Here is a 27,370-nt window from a genome sequence, read left to right as displayed (position 1 = left end):
GCCCATTCAATGCATTCACATAATATGACAACTCTGGCAAACTAAAAACTTTTTTGTAACTCTACATGAGAACAGAGGCAGGAAGGGCAAGAGACCAATAGGGGAGAGAGAGAGACAGAAAAGGAGGATGTGTTGAAGTGTTGAATAGAGTTGACATCCCGTCCTCTTAAAGTGCTTGTTTTTTCCACTGACAGGCTCCGATTGTTTGTGTCTGCCAACATTAAGGAGAGGATCCCTAGAGGAAAACTTTTTTGTCACTAACTTTTTTGAGCAAGACTTCTTTGTAAGAATGTTTTATTTCTCTATAGGGATCCTTTACATAATATTGTCAGACACTAAAAACAACAATCTGAGCTTGTCGGTTGCAAAAGTAAGCACAAATTTCAGAGGACGTACATAAACTCTGCAGTCTGCACCATTGCCCCTCGGGGGAACATTGCAGCCCGTTTCGTGGCTAAAGGCTGAAGCGTACAAAGTCAGCACTGGACTAATGTTAAAATAGGTTGTTTTAATCACTTCGGGGCCAAAACATATCGGGTTTTTTTCCCAATATTGTGGGAAAAAATCCCAATGTTATCCTTTAACTTTCACTATTGATTATGGACAATGCACACATGAGATAGGCGTTAGACAAGACTCCTTCCAGAGACACAGACATCATTCATTAAATTGACTTATCAACATAATGGTGGCCAGACCTTTTCCCTAGATAAGCAGGTTTTAGACTAGGGGGGGAGGGAGTGCATTCCTCTGAGGTCTATCCATAGAGATTTGGCTAGATTCCTGAACCCTCCCTACATGCCTTCCCCTATGGAATACACCTGGAGCAGATCTGTCTGAAGTTGTAATGCTGGTGTTGACAATGAGGCACGTGGCATTCTAGGAATAATTATTCAGGAAGGAGCCATTGAACACTGTGCCTGACGACTATTATCAACCCTGAAGGGAGGCCATGTGAACTACACTATGAGTACACCAAAGTATTTATGCACACACAAAGCAACATAGCAATACTTTGGGCATGCAAATGCACGTACAAACACAGTTACAGGGGGAAGTTTACACACACAGACACCCAGAGAAATGTTCCAGTTGATAGCGGTCTATATCTGGGTTTGTTTATATGAAAACTGAAGGCTGAACTTTGCCAGACATGCATGCACCCAGTCGTACACTGACTTGCAGATGAACACAAGTATACACACTCACACAGAAGTCGCCTGTGTTCTGTTCCATAGTAGCACCCCTTGTATAGTCCATGTGGTCTAGCCATCTTTCTATCTGAGGGCATGTGGATCATCTTTCACTCCTAAAAACGTTTTAGGAAGATTCTACATTGGGCGGTGTCACCATTGCATTCAGAGGAATGTCATTTAAGTAGTGTTCTCCATGATGTATAGAGACAAATCCATCCATATTATTGGGTGGCAGATGTTTATCTATACATACACAGAGTACTACATAAGCATGGTGATGTGGCCACTTCACTTCTATAGCCTAATCTCTGGAAACATGTGCAACACATAAGCGATTATTACTGTGAATAAAAGGAGCATTAACCTACTACACTGTAATTATTTCATTATGATTATATTAATTGACTGAAAGGAAAATGTATGGAGAGACTACAAGAGAAAAGTAGCTTGAGCTACAGCTAGAGTCATTAACCTGTTCCCATAAATGAGACACACTAACACATTACCCTTCCCATTACATGTGTATAAAGTAGTTGTCCTTCTACCAATGGAGATGGAAAAACATAATCAGGAAAAGGTCTGCAACGCAGATGCAATGGATCTGAGAGACATCACACATCTTTGTAAATTATGCATATAGCAAAATAGCAAGAGATAGACCTTTAGCCAACAGACGCACAGATAGACAAATAGATTACACAAAACTCCCTATGTCATTACTTGTTGATGTCATGGGTCATTTGGAGATTCACTAATGTCTTACAAAAGTTAGAAGTGCTCTAGAAATGCAAAGCAATTGAAGTCAGGCCATAACAAACCAACTATCGTCATCAAAAATAATGCCTGCCTACTCTACATTCATGGAAACGGCTATAACTGTGAAAAGTACATATGCCGTTGTCACTGTAGTCCGACAAGCAAAAATATATCAATAAAATCACTATATGACTTTAAGCGAGTCGAGTAGGGAACCGTGATTATCATCAAGGCTTAACATTCCCTATGGAAAACACAGCCGCGACACACCCTCTCCTGTCTGTAGTCCATCTCCCACTCTCTCCCACAAATGTTGCTACTGTACAACACAGGAAACAGTAGCCGTTTCCCTTTCTGGTCATTGTGTGTGTGTGTGTGTGTGTGTGTGTGTGTGTGTGTGTGTGTGTGTGTGTGTGTGTGTGTGTGTGTCAGAAAGATGTATAAAGGTTAGATAATACATGCATATGGCTTGACAGTTCACATAGATCTTGTAAGCGCTGGTAGACCTGACGTAAGCCTAAAAATGCAACATTCATAATAAAACGCTTCACAAACACACAGGCCTCAAGGCAAATCAGGGCTGCATCGCCACAGCTTGTCACACTTCTTGGCCCCAACGTTATAGATGACTATACTCATAATAACAAACATTCTACCCGCAAGCCAGTAAGCCATAAGTCAAACTTACCTATTACTATCCTCAGATGTTTGAGTCTCGTCAGTACATCCTTTTTAGGGTCCAACACTTTCTGTGTTGATTTCTTGACGTCTCCATGAGGCTTTTTAGAGAACATTCCTACAGCAGGAGACTGAGAAATCTGATGGTACTGTACAGAGAGAGAGAGCAAGGAGGGGCTAGCTCCGAACTAGCCTGGCAGCTTACTTCAGCGAGCGTTAATCTTTAAATTGTTACGAAGCACCGTCCTTCGGCCACCGTTAAAATATCGTTGTGCTGTCAATCAGCAGCCCTCGAGGACAACGAGCGGTTCACCAGAGGATACAGCTCGTTGGTGAAGGTGCATTCTGTTGGAGGCAAATGCTATGTAAAGCTTAGCGGCGCAAAGCATCTCCCCATTGCACCACCTCCCTTCCCAAACACAAGCACCCAGCAGGCTAAAGGAGCTAGTTAGCTGTCCAGCCCATACCATGTAACATCATGGCGGAGGAGAGAAAACAAATCAATGGATGACAGAAAAAACAAACGTCACTTAATAATAATAAATAATAATCATACAAATAATGTACAATTTTATGATTGTGTGGACTGAAGCGTGTTAAGCATAGTCCAAAGTCGTCATACAACATAGAGGTTTATAATAGCATTTTCATCTTACATGGGCTTCATGCATTTTGATCGATCGCTCGGTTTTCTGCTCCAGTTCTAGCGGTATTGTGGGTGTCTGGGTAGAGTAGTTTATTTTGTGTTAGAACCGATTCACAACGTCTAGACTCGCTGCTCCAAAAACTACAACTACCAGTAACATATCCAAGCGCTGTGGAGATTTGTTTTTAGCCTTTTAGCACAGTTTGCTACACGAGTGGTTTTGAAACCTATTTGTTCAATCTAATTCAAAGGAATATTGTTTATGCTTCCCTAAACTTCAACGATCGTTCAACGCAACATGTAAGTCGCAAGACGCCTTAAGAGCAATCTCTTGAAACGGTTATTTATCTTCAGAGTATAATAGTGATCGTATTGTCTTGTTTATATATTTCGTTATCTGTTTTGTGTATGCAACTATAAAAACATGACAGAAATACGAAAACGTGTTATACATTGCAATACATCGACAAACTTGAAACAAAAATGAAAAAACAATTTTAACGTATTTCAATGAATAACCTAACGTTAGAAGATTCCATGAATGATATGCATAAAAGAGTTTTAGATTGTCTGTAATAACGTTAATTGAGATGGGAGATTTGTGCTAATGGGAGATTTGTGCTCCCATTATATTTATACTTATGTTGTATTTGAGCTTACTCTGTTACCTCTACGTCTCAATTCAACATTGCATGTTGTGCTTCATGATTATAATAGGTTTATCTATTATTTTTTCAAATTCGCTAATGCTAGATCATTGTGCAACAACAATCGATGATTATGTTTGATAAGGGATCTCGGTTTTAAACTTAACATCACAAAGGAAGAAAAACTAACCCGATTCACCCTGGGTTAATTTTAATAGATGTTGGGTGATATATAACAAATGTAATAAGCAATAAGTATAACGTGATTAAATTGTGTGTCTTCTCAAACAAACACATATACAATGCATTGCTAAAAAAACCTCGCTTAATGTTCCCTCCATAAATCCATAAATCTGTTTTGATTCCGTTTTGTTCTGATATAGTAACAATAATACAAGCAGGGTAACACGTTTATCTCCTTATTAGGCCCATATGTGTCACACATTCAACACCAGAGCAGTAGGCTAAGTCTAAAAATTGTCTCGCTAATGTTAACAACACTCCTTGGTGCTTCCCCCGTTCTGCAGTCCAGAGTCTATTCCGCTGTCACCATGCCAGTGCACCGGGACCGAGACAAGAAGGAGAACATGGTGGAGGAGATGGACGTTGAGGACCACGAGCAGGATGCCTCCACCTCTGAGGAGGAGGATTCTGACACCTCCTCTGTGTCAGAGGAGGATGGCGACAGTTCCGGTGAGTCTGGGTTATTATTACCTCTAAATTAGTCGGCTTAGTTGACTATTTATTCTGATTGCTAAATTTGTGGGCGACGTGAAACGAGTGGTCTTGCATCACCTTCTTGAAGAAATCAGCGTTTATTGTTACATATAGCCTATTATTACATAAAAAATAAAAATATGTGTCCTCATATATTTCAAAAGTGAAAGATGCCAGGATTTCCTTGCCCTGAAATACATTTACTACTACAGTTAATACTGCGACGTGAAACGAGTGGTCTTGCATCACCTTCTTGAAGAAATCAGCGTTTATTATTACATATAGCCTATACTTGTTTGGGTTATTATTTATGTTATTGGCGATCACTTAAGCCACTAATGCTATTCATTGAAAAGTACATCATTGGATAGTGAGAGGATGCAAACAGCACTGTGGGTGTGTTCATTTCTTGCTTGTTTTTCTGTGTCAGAAATGGATGAAGAGGACTGCGAGAGGAGGAGGATGGAGTGTCTGGATGAAATGACCAACCTAGAGAAGCAGTTCACCGACCTCAAAGACCAGTAAGACCCCAGACACTAGACTTGTTGTTATAGTTCTGTGAATCAACCTCACACCACCCCCAAGTCGGTCAGCCCATCATACTGTTCATATTACTGTATATATTGAATGCATCTATACCTGGAAGGCAGATGACATGAGTATGTGTGTGTTTGTGCCTGTGCGTGCGTGCGTGCTTGTGTGTAGGCTGTACCGTGAGCGGGTGAGCCAGGTAAACTGTAAGCTTTCGGAGGTGGAGGCTGGCCGGGCAGTAGACTACCTCGACCCCCTGGCAGGCCTGCTGGAGAGCATGCAGGTCCGCACCAAAGTGGCAGGTAAACACACACACACACACACACACACACACACACACACACACACACACACACACACACACACACACACACACACACACACACACACACACAGAGAAACGGAAACAACATGGAAAATCAAGGCAACACAATCAAGGCAAATCATTTGACACAGCATAGGCTCAATTTGCATTCCATCTTCCTCTCTTTCTGTCTTTGTTTCGCTCACTCTGTCCTTTTTTCAGGTGTCTACAGGGAGCTGTGCCTGGAATCTGTCAAGAACAAATACGAGTGCGAGATCCAAGCAGCGTTTCAGCACTGGGAGGTGAGACACACACACGCGCACACGCACACATTTGAACACTGCTTTTTATCTCTTCTTAATTGTCTTCTGTCTTGGATCACCAGCCAGTACATATTCATGACTAAGAAAAATAAGAGTGATAATAAAAATAACAATCTTTTTATTTTTTCTATAGCAATCCTCTTGTTGACAAAAAATATTCTAAAATAAATTGCCTATCCTAGCTTTCATACACACTTTCATTAATGCAATGTAATGATTTCAGAGTTACAATATCTTCATCGTAAAAATCATTCATTAAAGTGTGTGGTCTCTAGGGCTGTAACGATACACAAACTCACGATTCGGTTTGTATCACGATTTTTGACCCAAAATACATCCCACGATTTTTTGAAATTTAAAAAGCATTTTATTTCAACAACACTTATATACCAATTAACTTAATGTAACATTTAATAACAAATAATTTGGAACACTGAACAGATTTGAACAGAAAGAATACAATTAAAGTATAGCTAAATGAATAAAGAAATAACGTGTGGGAGGATGCTTTTTTCAACTATTTGGTTGGTTTAGTCAAATATCCTTATTAGCACTTATTATTAGGCTATGTAGCTTAAATAATGACATAATCAGGCCGTATAGAATGCAACATGTTTAATAGCTTAACTTTCAATAGATGGAGAAAAACCTGAATGTCATGAACGTCGCAATAACGAGGCGTTACGAGTAGCATATGTGTGTGCGCCAGAATGGCAATGTGCGTATGCGTGTGTGAGTGACGTCAGCGAGTGAGTGGACGAGCGAGGAGAGCGAGCGGTAGCGCGTGTGTCTAGTGAAGAAGCGAACGAGTCCGGTAGAATAAGTCCTGTCAATAATCGGTGGCCGCTTCATTCCGACCTATAAGCAGACAAACTGCCAGTCAAATCACACAAAACACTAGAGACAGGATCACACAGGCCCCCTCTGGATAAATGTCGTTCATATCGCATATGAGCACTTCGACGGCTGTGGAGAAATGCGATCCTCCGTAGCCACGGAGGATTGCAGTCGCATACTTACGGCATCGATAGGAGGGGGCGCTGTCAGCAGACTATTATTTAGACAAATTATTAGCAAATTTCAATCGGACAATTTGACCGCAGAGTTAGAAAGGGCGTATCGCGCTTCTGCCTTCTCACACCGCGAGACAGTTTCGTGGCTTTGAGTATCGCGATTTTCGGTTTGATACGCGTATCGTTACAGCCCTAGTGGTCTCCATTATCAAACTGGCAGATCTCATAGTGTGTGTGTGTGTGTGTGTGTGTGTGTGTGTGTGTGTGTGTGTGTGTGTGTGTGTGTGTGTGTGTGTGTGTGTGTGTGTGTGTGTGTGTGTGTGTGTGTGTGTGTGTGTGTTTAAACAGAGCGAGAAGTTGCTGCTCTTTGACTCGGTGCAAAGTGAACTGGAGGAGAAGATCAGGAGGCTCGAGGAGGACAAACACAGCATAGACATCACATCAGGTACACACACACACACACACACACACACACACACACACACACACACACACACACACACACACACACACACACACACACACACACACACACACACACACACACACACACACACACACTTTATTACATACTAAATCAACCCCTAATGGGAAATCAAGGAAAATACTAATACGAAGAAGAAGCAATTCCTCATATAGCATGAATTAAAATGCAATTGAATATAATATGACTATGTTTAGTTATTGGCACTAGATATTTGTGCATTCATTTTGACCTCTCCAGAGCTGTGGAGTGATGAGATCTCGGGCCGGAGGAAAAGGCGAGATGCTTTAAGCCCCGACAAGAAGAGAAGACGGCCTTCTGTGGTCTCAGATATCCTTCTAATACTTAGAAACACCATGCCTATGTGTGTGTTCTAAAAATAGACATTTTCTGTCTTTTCCACACAAGCCTGCTGCTGTATTTTACCCATGTGTGATTGTTGTTGTTGACTTGATGTTAAATATATATAAAATATAAGGTAGGACTCCCAATATGCAGGTATAACACATTCCATTGTTTTGACTATATATAGTTATGAATAGGTTGTTGTCCCTAACAAAGCCCACGCCCATATATAGTCTACATGCTTCCTGACTTGGACATTTTGGAGGACTGGACTACCATCAGAAAGGTTTGTATGTGTGTTTATGTTAAACTCCCCCGTGTATAAAAAGTGCTTTATAAATAAATTTGCCTTGCCTTGCCTAAATTAGCAATTTTCAAATGTGTTTTTGCCTCAGTCTGTGGATATTTAAGAAAAATGTGGGTGTCAGTGTCGGTGTCTGTGTACTTGTGAGTGCTTGATTGCATTTGTCTTGCTATCTTCCAGGCTGTCGCCACACTGACGCCTCACCGAGGGAAGACGGAGCCCGAGAGCTCCATGTTCCCCTTCAGAATGGACAGAAACAGACCCATACTCAACTGTTAAAGCTCTCCCATGCACACAAAACACACACAACCTCGTCCAACACTCTTGCACACCGGCACAGAACATGTAAGAGCACACAGACCTAGGACTTAAATATTACACGTATCAGACGGGTATGCACACACACACACACACACACACACACACACACACACACACACACACACACACACACACACACACACACACACACACACACACACACACACACACGTCTTAAGGAGCCACGATGGTCAGTGTCATGGCGAAGTGCCACAGCCTTCCTGTCGCTGCTATGGGTTGGTAAGCTGCTGTTAATACAACCATACAGAAATCTTGGGACCTATGGAGCATGACATCCACACACGTGCACACAAATGAGTGGGGCAAATGACAATTGCCCAATCTGCTCTGGATCAAAGACCACAAGTGCCAAACTATGTTTGTAGAATTGTGTTTTATTTTATTTCTATCTTTGCGTTTGTTTTTATACTTTTGCTGGGCGAGTTTATATACGTATTGAGCCAAGCATAGCAGGAATACTGATTGACTGATTAAGTCAATTAAGGAATGCCGTTTTTATTTGTTTAATTTGTTTGTGTGGTGAACAAATGGAGAATGTTGTCTTTGCCGCCTTTGGAAAAAAATAAAAATATGTGTCCTCATATATTTCCAAAGTGAAATATGCCAGGATTTCCTTGCCCTGAAATACATTTACTACTACAGTTAATACTGCCTTACGGTTCTGAGCTAATGCCTGACTCTAGGACAATTCTGAGCCTCTAGTTAGAAGGTTTTCGGTTCCGACAATATATTTCTTCTGGATTTTGTCATGGCTTCCCCTGTGAAGCTGCCAAAAAAGGCCAGACTAGTGCTCCCATAACTTACTTGTTTCAGAGCAGATCAGATTTTCTGAAATCCTTGGCGACGTTGACTTCTATTTTACTTCCAGAAAACGCATTCACTCAACTAGGGATGTCCGATATTAGCTTTTTTGCCGATATCCGATATGCGATATTGTCCAACTCTAAATTTTCGATTCCGATATCAGCCGATACCGATGTCGATATTTGGGTTATTTATTTTTCCTCAAACCTAATTTAGGTAACATTACATATCTCCTGTTGTGGAATTAACACAACATGCTTAATGTTATTGTGATGCCCCACTGGATGCATTCTTGAATGCAACAAGGCTTTCCAAATGTTAACATTGTCTGTGCAAAATAAGAAAAATACTTCAACTTAATTTAAGGGAAAAGTGCCATGTTTATTTTTATTTTTTTAATGGTCTCAGACAACAGTTTGGATTACACTCTCCCTGAGATAATCTTGACAATGCCCACAACAAATAGGGCAAACTTGACTTCACAAATGATAAAACATTGTACCTGAACAACTATGTGCAACATAGCAGTATGTTTCTTTAACTAAAACTCAATAACCTTAATTGAATAAATGCACAAATATGAGTCAATTACAATGTGCACTGTACTGCACAATTTTGAAAACATTTATTTGAGCTATAAAAAAAAAAATATATAAAAAAAAAAAATCGGATACCGATATTGACCGATATTACATTTTTATGCTAATATCGGGCCGATAATATCGGTGGGCCGATAATATCGGACATCTCTACACTCAACTCAAGGAAGGGGTCCTGTTGCATTGTTTAGTCACATGTGCCAGCATACGATGTGCTGGATTACTTCACCTTCTCCTGAAACATTTCCTAAGGGACAACAAGGAAGAAGAAGTTAACCAACCTGTGCAGGGCAATTACCTAACAAATATGTTTCAGGAAAAGCTGCGTACTTCCGATATAGGTCTGCTGAACAGGGCAACAAAGCGGCTCTGCTGCTGACTTGTTTTTTTAGATTTCGGTTGGAACCCAAGGCAGGCTATATGTCTGCTGTTCACTAGCCAGCAGTACTGAGTGGAAGATAATTGTTTCTTTTGGTACTTTCTTTGTCTTGAAATTAAAATACTTTGTTCTTTAAACAACCTTATTCTATTTGTCTATATATGTAGTCGTGTGTGAAGTGTTTCTTTATTTTTTAAGCCTTCCTTGAAGGAAGGAATCATATACTGAGAATGGGTCATTTCATATTGTTAGTTTATTCTTCCAGGCCACCCATCCTAATATAAGCCTACCGTGGTGGTACACACATGATCGGAAAACAGCCGTCTGCAGCATCAACGCCACCTAGCGGTTATGCAGAGCACATATTGCTCTAGTCTAGAAGTACATCTACCATGGTAATTTGACTCAATTCGTGTTCTCTTCATGAAACTTTGGAAAATAAAGCTGCAGTATGGTAATAGAGATGCAAATTAATGATACTGACATGAGTGAACTCATTGATAAAATCTTATGTTGACATTTGTTTATATCTCATATGCCATAGATTAGTTTCCCATACTGCCTAAAGTGCCTGTTAAATTATTTAAATTTTAAGAAAACGAGCAAGAGTATGCCTACAAAACGTTATGTTAAACACAAACACTGCCAAACCTCACAAATATTCATCACACAGGTTCAGCATGGTCGGGCATTTTTAGACAGCTTTCCAAAAGTGTTAGTAATACGTAATTAGCCTTTTTTCCTTATCATTCCAATAAAGATATATGTGGTTATGTGTTTTTTTTATGTTGAATTACTTTCAAAGTATTTGTAATCTATAATTGAATTGTTTTTTTCAATATTCTTCAATTAAGTGCCTCAAGTAAGCTGTATTGTTTGGGCATTCTGGAGTTGTAGCTTGGCATCAGTTCCTGTGATTTGATGTTTTGCATACAAATGACTATAATCCTACGCAAACTAAACAGAATTAAGGCAGTTTCATCAGGAGGAAAATATAAGGAATGGCTTTGTCTTTTCCTCGACGGCTAGATGCATTATTTCAAACATATTCTTAATAATTTACTCTAAATAGGACAAAACCATGTATGACAAGGTCCCATCAAGGATCAAACCCATGACCCCAGGTTAACAAGACCAGTGCTCTTAGTACTGAGCTATGGAACCCATTTGTGTGCCTTCACAAATATGTCTAAATTTGATCTTTAAATATAGAGAAATATTCATATTAAGCCAAAGCAATTATTTTCAATTCAGCCATTTGATTCCTTTCAATAAGAGAAACACAGCTGGCAAAGTCAGCGTGCACAACACCACCCGGGCCAAGTAGAAACATACTTCTAACCTTAGTCTCAATCTTACCATCCGTAGTACATTAAACTAACCATCACCAACCTAATACCTAACAATCTTAATAATTGAAGCTAACAGTCTCTAACCTCATACCTCAACTTAACCATCTGTAGTACCTGAACCTAACCTTCTCTTACCTAATACCTCAACCTATCATCTGTCATACTTAAACCTGACAATCTCTTAGCTAATGCCTCAACTTAACCATCAGTAGTACCTGAACCTAACCTTCTCTTACGCAATACCTCAACCTATCATCTGTCATACTTAAACCTGAGAATCTGTTACCTAATACCTCAACTTAACCAAGCATAAAATATTTTACCCTAATACCTCAATTTATTATCTGTAAGCTAATTTCTAAACCGAAACATCTCCAACCTGATAACCAAAAGTAACAATCTGTAACCTAATGCCTAAACGTAACCACCTATAACCTAATACCTTAACCTAACCATCTGTAACTTACATCCAAAGATGTTATAGCTTTAATACATTACGTTATGTTACCATTTTCAACCTTATCCCTAAGCTTCACAATAAGAATACAACCTAATATCTAACCTAATACAAAATAGGTTTAAGCTCTGCTAATACCTTAACTTAACCATCCCCAGTTTAATATCTACATTTCCCCATCTCTAACCTAATGCGTAAACGTAACTAGCTCTAGCCTAATACATCAACTCAAACCATCCATGCTGTCCGTGTAGTCCCTCCTTACAAAAGGCCATTCATTGAATAAATAATTAATTATTCAATAGACCAGTGAGAGAAAAATTAGCAATAGTTCAAAGCTCTGTACATGAAGAGTGATGACATATATTTATTACAGGTAAAAATGGTTGGCTGCAACAATGTTAATTGACCATTGCCCATACATTAATTATTGTACACGGTACATTCAATGCTATTAATATAATCATGGAATGTTACATTCAAGTGACACAATGGCAATGGTTTATGGAACAAGTTATAATCTTTAATCTTTGCAGTGAAAATCCAATTTACGGCTACCTCAATTATAGAAGTAGGCCTAAAATAAAAAAATAAATTGCACAGGTTTTTGTTAGAGCAACGAAATTGGAGATAAGTTGAAGGTACACTTAGACAAAGTACCATAAACTCTCCACTTCCACAACACATTCATAGTACCAGGAAGTCTACCTTATACTCTCTCACACTCCATCCACCTAATACTTTACTACACTCCGTAGTACCTTAAACTCGTCTACACTCCATAGTACCTTAAACGCTACACTCCATAGTTCCTCAAACTCTACTATACTCCATAGTACCTAATACTCAACTACACTAGATCGTACCTTCTACTCTACCTCATTCCATGGCACCTCAAACGCTACACTCCCAAAACAGATTCTTAGCCTCTACTGCACCCCATAGTACCTTCAATTCTTCCCCAACAGATTCATAATACCTTATCCCCCCATACTTCATAGAACTACACGTCATGGTGTCTCAGCGTCCTCTATACCCCCGATTCGACCGAGTTCCCACACACCACCCCTGCGTCCTCGTGGTGGTCACAGTTGTGCGCCCCCAGCCCTGCGTGCTTGCAGTCCAGCAGACTGGCCTCCGTGCCGGTGCACTGCACGTCGTCCAGCAGTATGCGCAGGCTCCAGCCCTGGCCGAACTCCGAGTGCTTGGCCGCCTTCAGGGCGCCGCGGAAGCCCAGCTGTCGGCACACCACCTCGGCGTTCCGGCCCGTCCACAGGTCGTCGCACACCGTGCCCCACTCGCCACCGGCGTAGATCTCCACGCGGCCGCGGTCGCCCAGCTCGTGCCCCTCCCCCGCCAGCCTCACCGCCCCGTCGGCCGGGGGCGGGGGGACCGCCGCCGCCCGATGCTTGGCCTTCCTGCGGCGGCCTTTCCGCTTGGTGGGCCTTGGCGGGCGGGTGGACGTGGTGGTGGCGGGGGGTGTGGTGAGCTCCGGTTCTCCCAGTTCGTCGATGAGCTCCTGGAGCCAGTCCACGGTGGGGTCGAGCTCAGCCTGGCTGTGCCCCGGGAGCTCCAGGCCAGTGAGGGCTGCAAGCCAAGGAGATAAGAAGGCGCTTCAAAGATAAGAACGGGAAGGGTTTCTTGCACTAAACAAGACTGCATTTCCCATGAGCACCAATGATTCTCCTTGCAATAAGCTACTCAGACTCTTCCATGTTTTTAAACCGAATTCTTAACCTGGTCAGTGGTCATTATGCCCTGAGGCCACAGTCATTTTAGTTAGTCATTAGTTGCACTGCAAAGTGACATCCTCGATCCTATAGCAAGGGTGGCAAACCGTCATACCCAACCGTTTCATAGAAGAAGAATTAAGTTGTTCAAATACAGCAGAAGAAGAGCTATTTCAATAAATATGAATTCTTACTATTTAGATAGATATAATTGTTATTTTTTTCTGGAGAAAATTGATTGCAAATTAGTCATGACAATTGAGCCTGGAAAACATGAAGCTGGTCAGGAGGAATCCAGTTCTACTGCAGTCACTCTGCACAATCCAGCCATGAAGGGTGGGACGTCAAGCTGGACACCTTGCTTATACATCAATGCAGGCTATGTGGTTTGGCCATGTTTAGGCAGTTTTAGAGTACCAAAGACATATTAAGAAATAAGAAAATGTTTCCATTATATAGAAAAAAAGGTCTATGCTTCAATTACAACCCCTTGATCTGACAATATATTACAGAGAATATCAATAATATATCTTATTAATGCCATTTTGCCTATTTCAGACACAGGCTTTATTCTTCTAAATAATGACACATTTTTATTTTGTGGGTTTAACTGTGTATTTTATGCATGGGATTAATGTGTAGCTATGTAAAGCTATATATAACTATGCCAATATGGGGAGATTAAGACAAAAAAATGTTGTACTACTACAGAACACTGGGGGAAAAGCACACCACATGCTAAAATGGTTTGACTTGGGAAAGAACTCCCCCCCTCCTTAAGCTTGCCAAAGCGGTGTATTTACAAACGGTCCTCATGGTTTCCTCTTGTTTTTCCGCCAGTCTTTTTTCCTAAGTTCTCATGAAACGCCATGCAGTGTGTGTGTGCATGTGTGTGTGTCTGTGTGTGTGTGTGTCTGTGTGTGTGCGTGCGCGTGTGCTCACCTTGTCGACAACTGCCATTATTTGATTTGAAAGTTTGTTATGAGAGAAGGCTTTGAATATTGCTATTTCAGATGTTTTGTTTAAGATGATTAAAATAAAACAATATTTCGTTATTTTTCTTGTAATGTTTAAAGATATATAAAGACATATATATAAACAATGCTAACATTTTTAATGAAAAATCTCTTTGGACATATTGGAGCCAAAGGGGAGGGACCAAAGAGCAGCATGTTGCTCATGCTGGTTCCTGACCCCTGTCCTATAAAGCTGGGTAATCACTATAAATATCGAGAACCCTACCTTGTGTTGTTCGAATGTTAGAAGAAAAATATAAACCTACTCCGTAAACTTCCAGCAAACTTTTCCGAAAATGTGTCACCGGCTGTTCGTCAACAGACTGGGCCGGCCTACCCAGCTATACACCATTCTATTTGTTGTGTAGTTAAGTAGAGCATATAACCCCCCACTGGTTGAGCGGCTGGGGATAGTCATTGGCTCCGATCGTATCATATGTGTGGACTCACTTTCCTGCGGTTGGAACTCGATAAGCTTGCTTTTGACTCGGACAGGAAGAGGGTCGTAGTGGCACTGTCCCGGGGCAGCTCGTCTGAAGAGAAACACACACAAAAACGGACAATGACCACCTTTGTTTAAAAACAGAAGAAACCTAGACGCCTAATATATTCCTACTCCATCTAGTGGATGCATAAATAAAGTCCTCCTGCTTTGACGTTTGTTTGTTTTAACCCAGGGGCATGAATAGTTAGGATTAGGGATGATGGCTGGGAAACAAATCAGGAGGCATGAACAGGGTAATGCTGTCGGCTGAAGCTTGAATTCAAAAGCTCTGCAAACAGAGAGAGTGAGAAAAGCAAAGAGAGAGAGAGAGAGAGAGAAAGAGAAGGAGAAAGAGAGTGAGAGAGAGAGAGCTGTCAAATTCAGTGTTGGTGAAAGATATTTATACTACCAGGGCTGCTGCATGCCTCGCTTGCCACATTTCTTGCACGTATGTTATGCACACATGCCCCACATACGGACACACAAGCTTGCACGCAAACACACTGAACTCATTCCCGAAAATTTGCAATGATTCCACAATGAAATCACACCTTTAATTAATAACAAACGAGACCAAAATGTGCAAATTTAAACCTCCAGCCAAACAGACAAGCAAAACAAATCTTCTTTTCGAATGTCTGTCATGTGACTCACACGGCCAGCTTAGTTATTATTAACAGATGTGTACTCTGAAATCGTTAAGCAAAGCAGAGATGGGTTGCCGTTCTTTACACCGTGATACTAGGAGATAGGAGTGTGCCACTGAAAAAAAAGACATACCTAGAGGGATCCACAACCTTATACACAACACCGGAACGTGCCGTAGCACTCGGGATTTCCGTGGACATGAAATACAGCTCGCCTGGGTAGAGAAAAAAACAAACAAGCAAACATTCATGAAAAGGATTTGACAATGACAAAATTTAACGGCAACCATAATACAACTGCAATTATATTCATGGTTCTTCTAGTCGTATTAATTTATGAGGTTTTATGAGGTCACATCAACCTGTAAGAAAAAAATATTGGTTTCAGAATGCAGCGCTGGGGATGCAAAAACTAATGGCAAGGTAGCATGAAATTACATTACATGACTTCTACAAAGTAAGAATACAATAGTATTTTAGGGCGGGAGAAAAGATAGGATCCCTTGTGTTCCAAATAATTTAAAACGTCAAATGAAAAAGTCCCTTCCAATCACCGCTCATTCTACCCATTCTCTCCAAGTTCACTCGTTCTTTGCAGAACGACGGAGGTAAACAAACGTTGACAAGCTCTGACATTGACGTGAGAGAAGACAGAGGAAGCGATGCTAAGCGCCTTTGCCTCTTCAATAACCAGGCGGATTGAGGCGGAGCGGTCGGTCTCCTACCTGCTTCGTCCTCGGCGAAGGAGATGATGTACTGGTGATAGTTGTTGATGAGCCCAGGGAAGGCGCAGGTCAGGCCCATGCCCATGCACACCTCGTGGTAGTTCCAGTGGCCCGTGTTTTGGTCCTCCTGCAGACTCATCAAGCGCCTGCAGAGGTGTACAGCACAAATGTCAGCAGAGTCATGGCAACATACCTCATGGATGCAGTGTCAGGGAAGGCTCAGATCCATTCCTGACAATGTAGAAACTTTTGAAAGGAAGAAAGTATAATCCCTAGACATTTTCACTGGCATATCAGTGGAATCTGACGGTCTGTGCTTCAGTGATAAAGTGTTATACAAGGGCCATACAGATCATAGACAGATGTTGGACATTGCTGGATCACTAGTAAGGCAAAAACAATATACTAAACAGCTGAATAATGACATCAGTATTGGCAGGCGAGTTCTTTTTTTATAAATATGATTATAATACAACCCAAGAATTGAGGTCGGTCCAACCATAATATTTACATATTTCTAAGTCTGTCACTGTCTCTCTATATCCCATCTAGCTTGTGGGAGCCCCGTGGGTGGGTTTCCTGAAAAAGTGAATAGAATTTCTGCAGCTCTACTTTGAATAAAGGTTTGAAGCTATTCATATCATTAAAAAAATAAAGAAAAACAAAAAGATAATTGAAACCTTACCCACTCATGAAATCCCCGAACATGTATATCCCGTTCAGGTTGGGGTGTTCACAGCCGCGGTAGACGTAGCCTCCAGTGACAGACTTGCCCATCTTATGAGGATATGCATAAATAGGAAGAACGTCGTCTGGGGAGTCACAAGGAGAAAGTACTATTACCCTTTTTATTAAAACCTTTTTATTAGAGGTTGTCCTTCCTATATGCAAATGTATCTGTATTTTCTTTATTCGTTGTAAATAACGTCTAGATAAAATATTATAGGCTTTCACTCAGACTGTCTAAGTCTTAGATAAACAGATATTTGGACAGTTTGGTCAGTTTTCTCTTAGCGTTCTAGAATTTTATGAACAGACGGCCTTAGTGGGGAAAACAAATCAGAGAAACAACAATTAAACCATACATTAATAAGTGCCTTTTTGCATCTTTAGCTGCGGCCGTTTTTGTTTCCACGGCAACCCATTGTCCCTCCATTGCTAATGTGTTTACATATCAAGTGAACCCTGCAGTCCTGGAGCTCGGACACCAACCTGAACCACACACTACACTATATTGTATTCAGGGTTCTAGTTTCATACCCAGAAAATAACACACAAGAGCCGACGCACACACCTGCAAATCCTCATCGACAATAAAAATGCAATAGCGTATCGGTTACAAATCTCTGGACACACACAATGAAATTGAAACATGAAGGATCCCACCTACATGACAGCATCGCATCGCACACCCGAAAAAACACCGAGCGCACACGCACCTAGGGAGCTGTTGGCGCACAGCTTCTTGTCGTAGCAGGAGAAGCCCTCCCTGGCCCTCCAGCCGTAGTTGCGGCCCTTCTCGATGATGTCGACCTCCTCGAACTTGTTCTGGCCCACGTCTCCGCAGAAGATGCGTCCTTTGCCCTGCCGGGTGCGCGGGTCGCCCCGGTCCACAGAGCAGCGCCACATGTTGCGGACGCCGTACGCGTACACCTCGGGCCGGGCGTCCCGGTGCCGGGCGAAGGGGTTGTCCGGAGGGATGCGGTACAGCGGACCCCTCTCGTTGTCGTCCACGTCGATGCGGAGCACTTTGCCCAGCAGTGCTGACCTGTTGGCAGAGCAAACGATGGGAATGTGCGGATCACATTCTCACATTCACATACATGCATAATCATTTGTAGGTTGAATAAGATTGACTGTTTTTGTTTTTCGCATCTTCAATTTTAATACTCTTACTGTGTACTTTGTAATAGCAATTTCCATACGACATGTTGTTCGCAAGGCACTAAGACACCGTGGCCCCTTAGTTGTTTTCAGTATTGCTCTGTTTATACCGTGCTTATCGCCCTTGAGGGGAACTGAGACAGCCTCGGCTGACTCAGTCACAGCCGTGCCACGGGTTACCTCCTGAGAGGGCCGAAGGGAGCAGTGTCATCCCTATCGGCAGCTGGGGCCTCAAGGACCTCCCCTGCTCTAACACTGGACGGGGCCCCCTGTTCGGGGGTCCCTACAGCGCTTCAACCTCTGGAAGCCTGTTGTGCTGTGTGACCTCCCTGCAGAGACTCTACTACTACTCTTTTACCATTTATTTTTACCCTTTATCACAATAAACTCTTAAGATTTAGGGTTAGTTTGTCAATACAGTTCAAAGAATTTACACCACAACATATATAGACATATTTTTTCAATGTTTTTTTGTACTTTTATGCCCCAATAATTTGCGTCTGCGATTACTCATTAATTGTGATTTATGTTACCACTTTCAAAATGATTTGAATGTAACTTCATAGGGGGTGCAATTCAAGTAACTGGTGTAGATTCTATATCTTTTAATTGTTCTAGTCTTAACCATTAAGGAAGAAGGATTGGGAAGACATTTTGTGATGGTTCTATCGTCGTTATACAGCTGCGATGGAGTGACTTCCTACTTGTTCTGTGCGTTGCCATATTTCCCAAAGGGGTCTCCGGCCATCCCCCCATCGCCTGTGAATATGTAGAGGTAACCGTCATCCCCAAACAGCACTTGTCCTCCATTGTGATTGGACGCGGGCTCGTCGATCTCCAACAGCACTCTGTGGACACATTTCGGGAGATGACTTAATACCAACACTGGAGAACCTAAAACTGCTATCGGCAGGTTGACTCGACCCCTGGTGTTCTGACCACACTGTGTTGGATTGAGATCCAAGTCATGCATTTGGCTCTATGACAGCCAGCAGTCAAACAAACACATGAAGACCAGACTTGACTCAGACAGAACTGAATCAAAACCAAGCGGGCAGAGGCATTACTGTTGATTGCAGCTTTAACACAATTGTATTCTGCAAGGGAAATCAGTCAGATGAAACAAACCGGGGTCCCCCAAACAAACCCCCCACACACCTCTCCGAGCCATGGTCCACCAGGTTCATGTCGTGGGACGACACGCGGAACTCACTGATGCGGACCCTCTCGTCGAAGCCCACCTCCACCGAGTAGTACACATACAGCTTCCCGTTGAACCTGTACTTGGGGTGAAAGGTCAGGCCCAGGAAGCCCCTCTCGTCCCCCTCCCACGAGGACGTGAGCACGGCCTTGGTGATGTTCAGGAAGGGCACCTCCAGCCTGGAGCGGTCGGGGAGGTAAGCCCACACCAGGCCCAGCTGCTCGGCCACAAAGAAGCGGTGCGTGCCGTCGTTGGCGTGCACCATGGCCAGCGGGTTGCGCAGGCCGTTGGCCACCTCTTCCAGACACAGGTGCAGGCAGCCCTCGCCGTCCGAGTGCACGCGGCCCAGGTTCTGGCTGAGCTGGGGGTTGTTCACGATGTCCGGGTAGCAGTAGTCCCCGTCGCCCAGCTGCAGGTACTGGCACAGCAGGGCCTGGTCGGCCTTGACTTTGGCCAGGTGTGGGTCGTCGGAGAGGTACTCGAGAGCGGAGCTGCACTTCTTCCAGAACTGTGCGCAGTAGTCTGGGCAGAGCCCTGGGATGGTGCGGACGGGAGTGCTGGCGTCCTCGGCATCGAAGAGGTGAGCAGCATACGGTGAACATTCCTAAAGGCCAGTTTTGGAATAGGAAGGAGAATAGCAGTATTGAAATGAATTTAAAATGTTTTTATTTCGAACAAGTAAATAAAAAAAAAAGCAATAATAAAAAATAAAATGATAAAACAAGTGGACGGTTAGAATAATGTAATATTTACACACAATGAAAACCACAAATGAAAATAAACTGTCTAACACTTGCTTTACCTGTTCGAAAAAGAGTGAGAAGAAGAAAACGTATTTAATCTCACCCCTTCTCCCTAATTTATTTATCCATAATGAGTTATCAGCTTCCTAATTACCATTTACGTATGTATCTAATAATATTGTCGTACTTATTTAATAATATTGTTTAGTTATCTTTTATTAATATTTAATTAAACATTCAATATTATATAAATACCACCATGTATATACAAATACATATAAACATATACACTACAGTAGGGGTGGGACATGGCATGAGAGGAATAAGGACAAGCATAAGCTTTAATGCATGGCCTCAATTATATTGAATATTCACTTGTTGTTGGTGTAGAGCTGAGAACATGCCTTCTATAACCGTGGTGTGCACAGTGGACAGGGATACGACCTTTGCCCATGCATGCCTACCTGGCACAGCAACTCCTGGACGTAGCTGGCGCAGTTAGCGTAGCCATGGTAATCAAAGTTTCCCATTATCCGGTAGAACTTGGTCAGGAGGTCTTGGTCTTTCTCATAGTTACAGCAGCCAAACTCCTTGTACGGTGAGCAAAACTGGAGCTCTTGTTGTGGTCGAAAGGGAGGTTTAAAATCCAAACATTGTGGATGCAACCTTACAGGTGTGCAGCGTAAAGTCACTAAAAATAAGATGATCAATGGGGAACCCCGTCGGATATAACCATAATACTGCCGCATTATGGTGCGGTTCTGGAGAACGCACGGAGCTGTGCCCGCCTATGTCATGGAACCGAAGTTCTCCGGAAAAAATGCTTCGTCTCTCGACTGTCCTGTGTGCAGACTCAGCGTGCACTTTGCTCCTCTGGCTCCAATCATTCACTTTTTTTGCCCCTGTGCAGTCCGCTTGACGTTCAGATCGCACTCGGGATTCATCGCGGATGTCGTCACTGTCCCCGAGTTACCCTGCTGCCATCCCTTTAGAACAGACCGTCGTGCAGACCGAGCTCCGCGCAGCTTCAGCCACTGATCTCAGTTTTCTGCGTTTCTGGGTTTGCGTGCAGGGCATGAAGTCATCCTCTCTCTCTCTCTCTCCCTCCCTCTCTCCCTCTCTCCCTCTCTCTCTCTCTCTCTCTCCCTCTCCCTCTCCCTCTCCCTCTCCCTCTCCCTCTCCCTCTCCCTCTCCCTCTCCCTCTCCCTCTCCCTCTCTCTCTCTCTCTCTCTCCGCCTCGCTTTCCATGTTTAGGAGATTGATTCCAATGTGCTTCGTCTGTAGCCTACTGTTAAAATGAATGAATATACATATTATATTATTGTTGCGATTGTGATTAATGAAATTAGTATTCTTGTAATTATTACTATTATCATTATTGTTGTTGTTGTTTTAAGGCGTTTTTGAACACCTGATTTCTTTGTTTACGTGGAAAATATTCACGTTGTGTAAATTCTACTGACGCTGTAGATCCTCTTCCCCAGCAGGGGGCGACGTCATCCAGACAATAAATGCAGCAGTCTCCATTCAACCAAGATACAAAGCTGAAGCTAAATGGATTAACCTAACGCTCGACATTTGAACGCTGTATTTTAGAAGAAGAAAAAAGAAGGAAGCTTTTTTTGATTAACCAAGTGGAAATATTTGCAGAATAATTGAAAGGTCACTTATATTATCAGGCAGGGATCAGAGGCATTACTATGGCCATTCATTACGATGGTTCATCATTAGTCCCACAAAAAAAGGAAATAAAATATGTAAAAACGGTTATCCAAGCTCACAATAGAATAGGCTATAATCAGTGTACAAATTAATAATTATGTATTTGTTTCTTTCTGGTTGAAATAAGAAAATTCTGTGTTGCGTTGTCCCCTATATTATTGTTATACGTTATGCACATGCGTTTCAGATTTTTTTGTTCTCTACTTGTTGAGTCGGATGTGGCTCACACATCTATTCAAACTCCTGCAGGTCCTCCTGAATATGATTCAAACTCCTGCAGGTCCTCCTGAACGCATCCACACCGACCGCCCATAGGATGGTGTTCATGGGAATCCTCGCCCGTTCGACAGCCGAGCCAATCCCTGCGCTGCTGCTGACGTCACGCCCATCGCCTATGATCGAGGATCAGTGGATCGGAGTCAATCTGGGGCTGGCTGGAGAGAGAGACAGCACGGTGCAGAGGATTTGGTCAAGCTTTTTTTAGCCGGGTTCATTCGGTCTGTTTCGCATATCCATTCAGCTTCCAAGCGTTTTTTTTCGGATAAATAAACAGACGTTTCGGATAAACGTTGCGGTCAAAGGGATCGGGTCACCGGGTGATTTCGGGTACATCCCTGGACCTGATGAATCGAGGGATTATCGGCTGCGCAGCGTGTTTCTGGGTCACCTGTTCCCGGGGATTGAGAGTCCACACCTAAGCAGGACCGAACCTGGTCCTCTATCTTTTTGGCGTTTTGAATCCCATGCTGGGAGGTTATTTATAATGGATTGGTTTTTCATCATTTCACCATCGAAGCTTGGTTAGGAAGAGGCGGCTGCTGATCGGACTTGGATATAATCGGAATCGGTGCGCAAAGGATAAAACCAACAGACGGGAATATGGCCAAACACTGTCCAGACGGAGTGGATGTGAACAAACCCTCCGACGAGGACCTCCCGAGGCTCGCGAAGGACGAGCTGGTGAGGAGGATACGGAGAGCGGAGGGCGAGAAGATGAACCTGATGGTCGAGCACGGGAATAAGATGAGAGACGTGAACCGCAGCCTACAGGTCCACCTCCACGAGATCCGGAGTCTCAAAGAGGTGAACCAGAAACTACAGGACGATAACCACGAGCTCCGGGAGCTCTGCTGCTTCCTGGACGATGACCGGCAGAAGGGCAAGAAGCTGTCCCGGGAGTGGCAGCGGTTCGGCCGCTACACGGCCAGCGTCATGTGGAAGGATTGCGGCGTTTACCAGCAGAAGCTGCAAGACCTAGAGGCCAACCAGGAGTCGCTGATGCGAGAGAACGCCGAGCTGAAGGAGATTGTGGTGATGCTGGACGAGGAGAGGAACGGAGCTGGCTCCCGGAGCTCCATCGACAGCCAGTCCAGTCTCACCAACCTCAACGGGAGTTCGGTTACGGTCCGGGACGTCGGGGACGGTAGCAGCACCTCCAGTGCAGGGAGCGCCGGGAGTCCTGACCATCACCTGCACCATCACCACCCCATGCACAGCCACAAACCGTCCGAGGGCAAGACAGCGACGCTAAGGAGGTCTATGGACGACCTCTCCAGCGCTCAATTCCACAGTAGAGCCATTCCCAATGGACTGAATGGTAAGTTTTTCACAAGTTTCACGCCTTTCCGTGCAGTGCAGTAGCAATAAAATGTTACATTAACAGATGTTAATAAAAGGACACCTGTGCAGGCATGCAGTGTAAACACATGGCTGGTCCCATAACTTATTGTGCTTTATGGTCACCATCACAAACTTAAATACACAGTATCAGGATATGCTATAGAAACACAAACACACACACACACGCACACACGCACTCACGCACACGCGCACACGCGCGCGCGCGCGCGCACACACACACACACACACACACACACACACACACACACACACACACACACACACACACACACACACACACACACACACACACACACACACAAACGCACACGCAAAGACATCAAGTGGATAGCTGGAAGTGTTGAGGTATCTGGCTCAGAACTCGGTGCTCAAGCTGACACACACACAGGGCCTTATCATGGGGCCTTATGCACACGCTACACTTTACTGTCATTAGTTAAGCACACTTTTGTCGTGTACAAGCTAAGCACATGTAGAATGTAAATGTCCCTCTCACAACCCTTCAGTTTTGAATACTAATCAATCACGAAATGATCCACCTCAACTATTTTTCTCCGTTCATACTGTAGTTCTTCTCCAGTGGAACAAATCTTAAAAATATATTACAATATATGAGTATATTAATAATAAATATTATATTTGTTATAACTTTGTTATTACACACATCTCGAGCCCACCTCCGGTCAGACCACTGAGGCTAGGGGGGGAGGGGGGGGGTTGGGGGTCTACTCCTCCCTGCCGCGCGTTGGGCACAGACAGATGGCGCGGCCGGCTAATTGCCTTAGCTCTTGGCCCGGCGCAGTCAAACCTAATGAGGATTAAGCGCTGTGAGCCCCCCATACCCCCCCCCCCCCCCAACCCCAGGTCCACGAGTTGCAAATTATTTGATCAGTGAGTTGAGTCTCGGTTGTGCGTTGACCTGTATCACCTCCACCTCCGCCATTGACCAGCACCACCCGGGCCTGACAGCCTCTAGAAGGTTCTAGTATGTGACTCTCTGTGTCACACCACACACCTGTGTGTGTGCACTCTCACTGAGCAGGTTTGGCTGTGACCAGCGAAAAATCCTGCTGACGAGGAATTTCAACCAAAACTCAACCAAATCCCCATATATTGCATGCAGGGATTCTCCAAATAACAAAAATAGCACAACGTCCACAAAGTGACATAAAACTTGTTTTGCGAAAGTTTCAAGTCGCACATCAACAACTCGACCAAACAGGAAGGTTTTGGCGACTGTAACTACGATACCACACATTGTGTGGGGTTTCAGCTGGACAATGGAGCTGAGCTTCCTGCACCTTTTCACTTTAGCATTCCTTTATAGTGTTGGTGCACTGAAAGACTCTCAGTGACAACGACACACCCACACAGAAACCAATACACACACACACATACACACACACACACACACACACACACACACACACACACACACACACACACACACACACACACACACACACACACACACACACACACACACACACACACACACACACACACACACACACAATGCTTGGCAACAGTCCTCAGTGGATTCGAGGTCAGTGTACGAAATCTGCCGAGTCAGATTGCACGGTGGTCTCTCTAATGTTCTGGCTGCTGCTGCTTTGCCGGTGTTTTTTTGTGTGAATCATTGTTAAAGTGTTGGTTGACGTTTGATTGTGTTAACTTTACTGCTATTGATTTCACTTGCCCCGCTTACAAAGCAGTTTGCTGAGACTCATGTCGGCCCTGTCTGGTGTATTTTCCTGCTCTGTCTGTCCCGTAGTGGACTGTGTGCAGAAGTAGGTCTTTCCCTAACAAGCAGGCAAGTGCTTCGCTACACATTGCACTTGTCCTTGCCATCCTGCATTTACATTACAATGTTGGTTTGATATTTTTGTATCCCCTTTTATCCGAATCGTGACCCCAAGAATCGAAATATGCGAATAATTCAAAACACAGCAACACGTCTGAGGAGAGGAGCAAGGTCCTGGCTTTTGGTCAGGGGCCCTGGGCTTCTACCGTTTTACTATATCGGTCCATGGGGGTCGTAGCTTACTGGCGCAACCGCTGCTAGTACTTTACTTTAATTCTACAGGGCACAGTTGTACAATGTAAGTCTATCGTCATATTAGACAATCCAAAACGGTTAAATGTATCGATTTTAGGCCACCTTGATTCCATCCACACACAGATGCAATTATGCTAACACATACTAACACATATTTTCGCCATCTGTTTCGTCAATTGCTTGCTTAGTGATTGATTAGTCATTGTGTAAACTGAAACTGGAAAAGGAACAACGTATCCTAATTTCAGCAGCTATGAGCAGCAAAAGATCGACATCATCACTTGATAAATGACAACCATTATGGCTCAATTACCAAAGATCGATGCATTTTCTATATTTATGTGAACCACTAATGGTGTTCTTGTTATGAACTAAGAATTTAAGCCCTAGATTCAATATATTTAAGAGCAGAGAGTCCGTTACTGGAACGTCGCCTCAAACGGAATCTGCTATTTAAAGTTCACTCTCATATAACCTGCTCCGAGCGTATCCGGTCAGCTCTAACGCTCTACTGACCTCCAGATCAGCTCCTTGATACACCTCTACCAACTCACAAACACTCTCAGGATTCATCTGTTGAGTAGCTAAAGCGCCTCTCCGTCTCGTGAGAAAAGAAACAACATAGAACAAGTCTGATAATTGTGTACTGTTTTTGCTGAAGTTTTCGGAGAATCTTTCAAAACCGAAATCAACGGGCAGCCATGAGGGAGAACTGGCCAATCCGGTGTGTCTGGTCAGTCAGAGGAATGCTGTTGTTGGTGTGTCCCACTTCTCAGTTTGTTGAAGAAGGATCACCTCCCCCTACCCTATCTCCTCATCCTCTTCAATAGCAGCTCACGGTGCTGTGATCATCATCGTTATGGAGTTGCATGGTCTGCCATGTTGGGGCCAAATACACCGTGTTGAGTTGGACCTGCAGCGTGTGAGGTGATTGGACGGGTTTACTGCACTGAAATGACAAGAAATAAGAATCATTGCGTGCTGAATGAGCCTTCTTTTTTATTTGTATTTTAAAATTAATTATGGCAAGGAAAAAATAGATTTAACTGTTGAATAAATGAATGATGAATAAACAACGAATAAATAGGCGTAACCCCCCCCATCCGGCCCCCTCCCTTTCTTTGGGTCTTGCTGATTGAAAAAATAGATTGTCTGACTCTGAGGCCGTGGGGCCCCTCTCAGGGGGCCCATTGTTTCGCGCCAAGGTCCCTGTTGTGTCACTCAGTATCTGTGCCCTGCTTCCCAGCCCCCCCCCCCCCCCCCAAACAATCTCCATCCCACCCCAGGACCCCCCTCCACAAACTCTGTGTGTTATTATCAATGGGCCCTCTCTTTCTCTGCCTGCCCCTGATTTACTCCTGCTCATTCTAGTTCTGGCCCCCTATCAAACTCAGCTCCTCCCATTCACTCTCCCTTTCTCCTCTTGCGCCCTGCTCCATCTCTTTGTCTTTCCCTCAATATCCAATATCATAGGCACTTATACACTATGTATATTTATAGTGTGTAACTGCTCATGCATTCTTAATCCACAACCTTTGCCACTTGGTTTTCAATCAAGTGTTATTTTTTAGTTTTGGTTTTGGTTCTTTCTGTCACGTTATTTGGGCCAACATCTTTAGTTTTTCTGTGCCCTGTATCTTC

The 27,370-nt window shown here is 43.3% G+C and overlaps 4 protein-coding genes across 10 annotated transcripts in view; 2 read left to right on the top strand and 2 right to left on the bottom strand.

Moving 5' to 3' along the window:
* ralgapa1 (Ral GTPase activating protein catalytic subunit alpha 1) overlaps nt 1-3,133 on the bottom strand; it is a 65,705-nt gene extending 62,572 nt beyond the window's left edge. For 3 of the 7 annotated variants that reach the window (XM_030356804.1, XM_030356800.1, XM_030356801.1), the window contains exon 1: nt 2,641-3,132. In XM_030356804.1, the coding sequence (XP_030212664.1) occupies nt 2,641-2,746 (106 nt within the window). In that variant the 5' untranslated portion in view covers nt 2,747-3,132. Of the gene's footprint in view, nt 1-2,640 lie in introns of all 7 variants that reach the window. The other 4 variants (XM_030356799.1, XM_030356802.1, XM_030356806.1 and 1 more) reach the window with 3 other exon arrangements.
* Nucleotides 3,134-3,326: 193 nt separating this feature from the next.
* brms1la (BRMS1 like transcriptional repressor a) lies at nt 3,327-8,895 on the top strand. The gene is made up of 9 exons (XM_030356813.1): nt 3,327-3,576; nt 4,451-4,616; nt 5,071-5,161; nt 5,346-5,473; nt 5,698-5,777; nt 7,160-7,256; nt 7,536-7,625; nt 7,862-7,926; nt 8,125-8,895. The coding sequence occupies exons 2-9, from the start codon at nt 4,475-4,477 to the stop codon at nt 8,221-8,223; spliced, it is 792 nt and encodes a 263-aa protein (XP_030212673.1). The 5' UTR covers nt 3,327-3,576; nt 4,451-4,474; the 3' UTR covers nt 8,224-8,895.
* Nucleotides 8,896-12,226: 3,331 nt separating this feature from the next.
* Nucleotides 12,227-21,358, bottom strand: hhipl1 (HHIP-like 1). Its single transcript, XM_030356808.1, has 9 exons — nt 20,772-21,358; nt 19,522-20,168; nt 19,068-19,211; nt 17,919-18,247; nt 17,165-17,291; nt 16,480-16,625; nt 15,888-15,969; nt 15,074-15,156; nt 12,227-13,464 (listed from the first exon to the last, which is right to left on the bottom strand). Exons 1-9 carry the CDS (start codon nt 21,054-21,056, stop codon nt 12,908-12,910), a joined length of 2,400 nt encoding a protein of 799 aa, XP_030212668.1. The 5' UTR covers nt 21,057-21,358; the 3' UTR covers nt 12,227-12,907.
* Nucleotides 21,359-21,571: 213 nt separating this feature from the next.
* Nucleotides 21,572-27,370, top strand: part of ccdc85ca (coiled-coil domain containing 85C, a) — a 29,230-nt gene continuing 23,431 nt past the window's right edge. The window contains exon 1 of the mRNA XM_030356810.1: nt 21,572-23,626. Coding sequence (XP_030212670.1) covers nt 22,909-23,626 — 718 coding nt within the window. The 5' untranslated portion in view covers nt 21,572-22,908. The remainder of the gene's footprint in view (nt 23,627-27,370) is intronic.

Source organism: Gadus morhua, chromosome 5 (genome assembly GCF_902167405.1).
Source record: "Gadus morhua chromosome 5, gadMor3.0, whole genome shotgun sequence".
In the NCBI taxonomy this organism is placed as follows: Eukaryota; Metazoa; Chordata; class Actinopteri; order Gadiformes; family Gadidae; genus Gadus; species Gadus morhua.
Note: the sequence above shows the minus strand (reverse complement) of the source record. Positions and strands in the feature narration are given on the sequence as shown.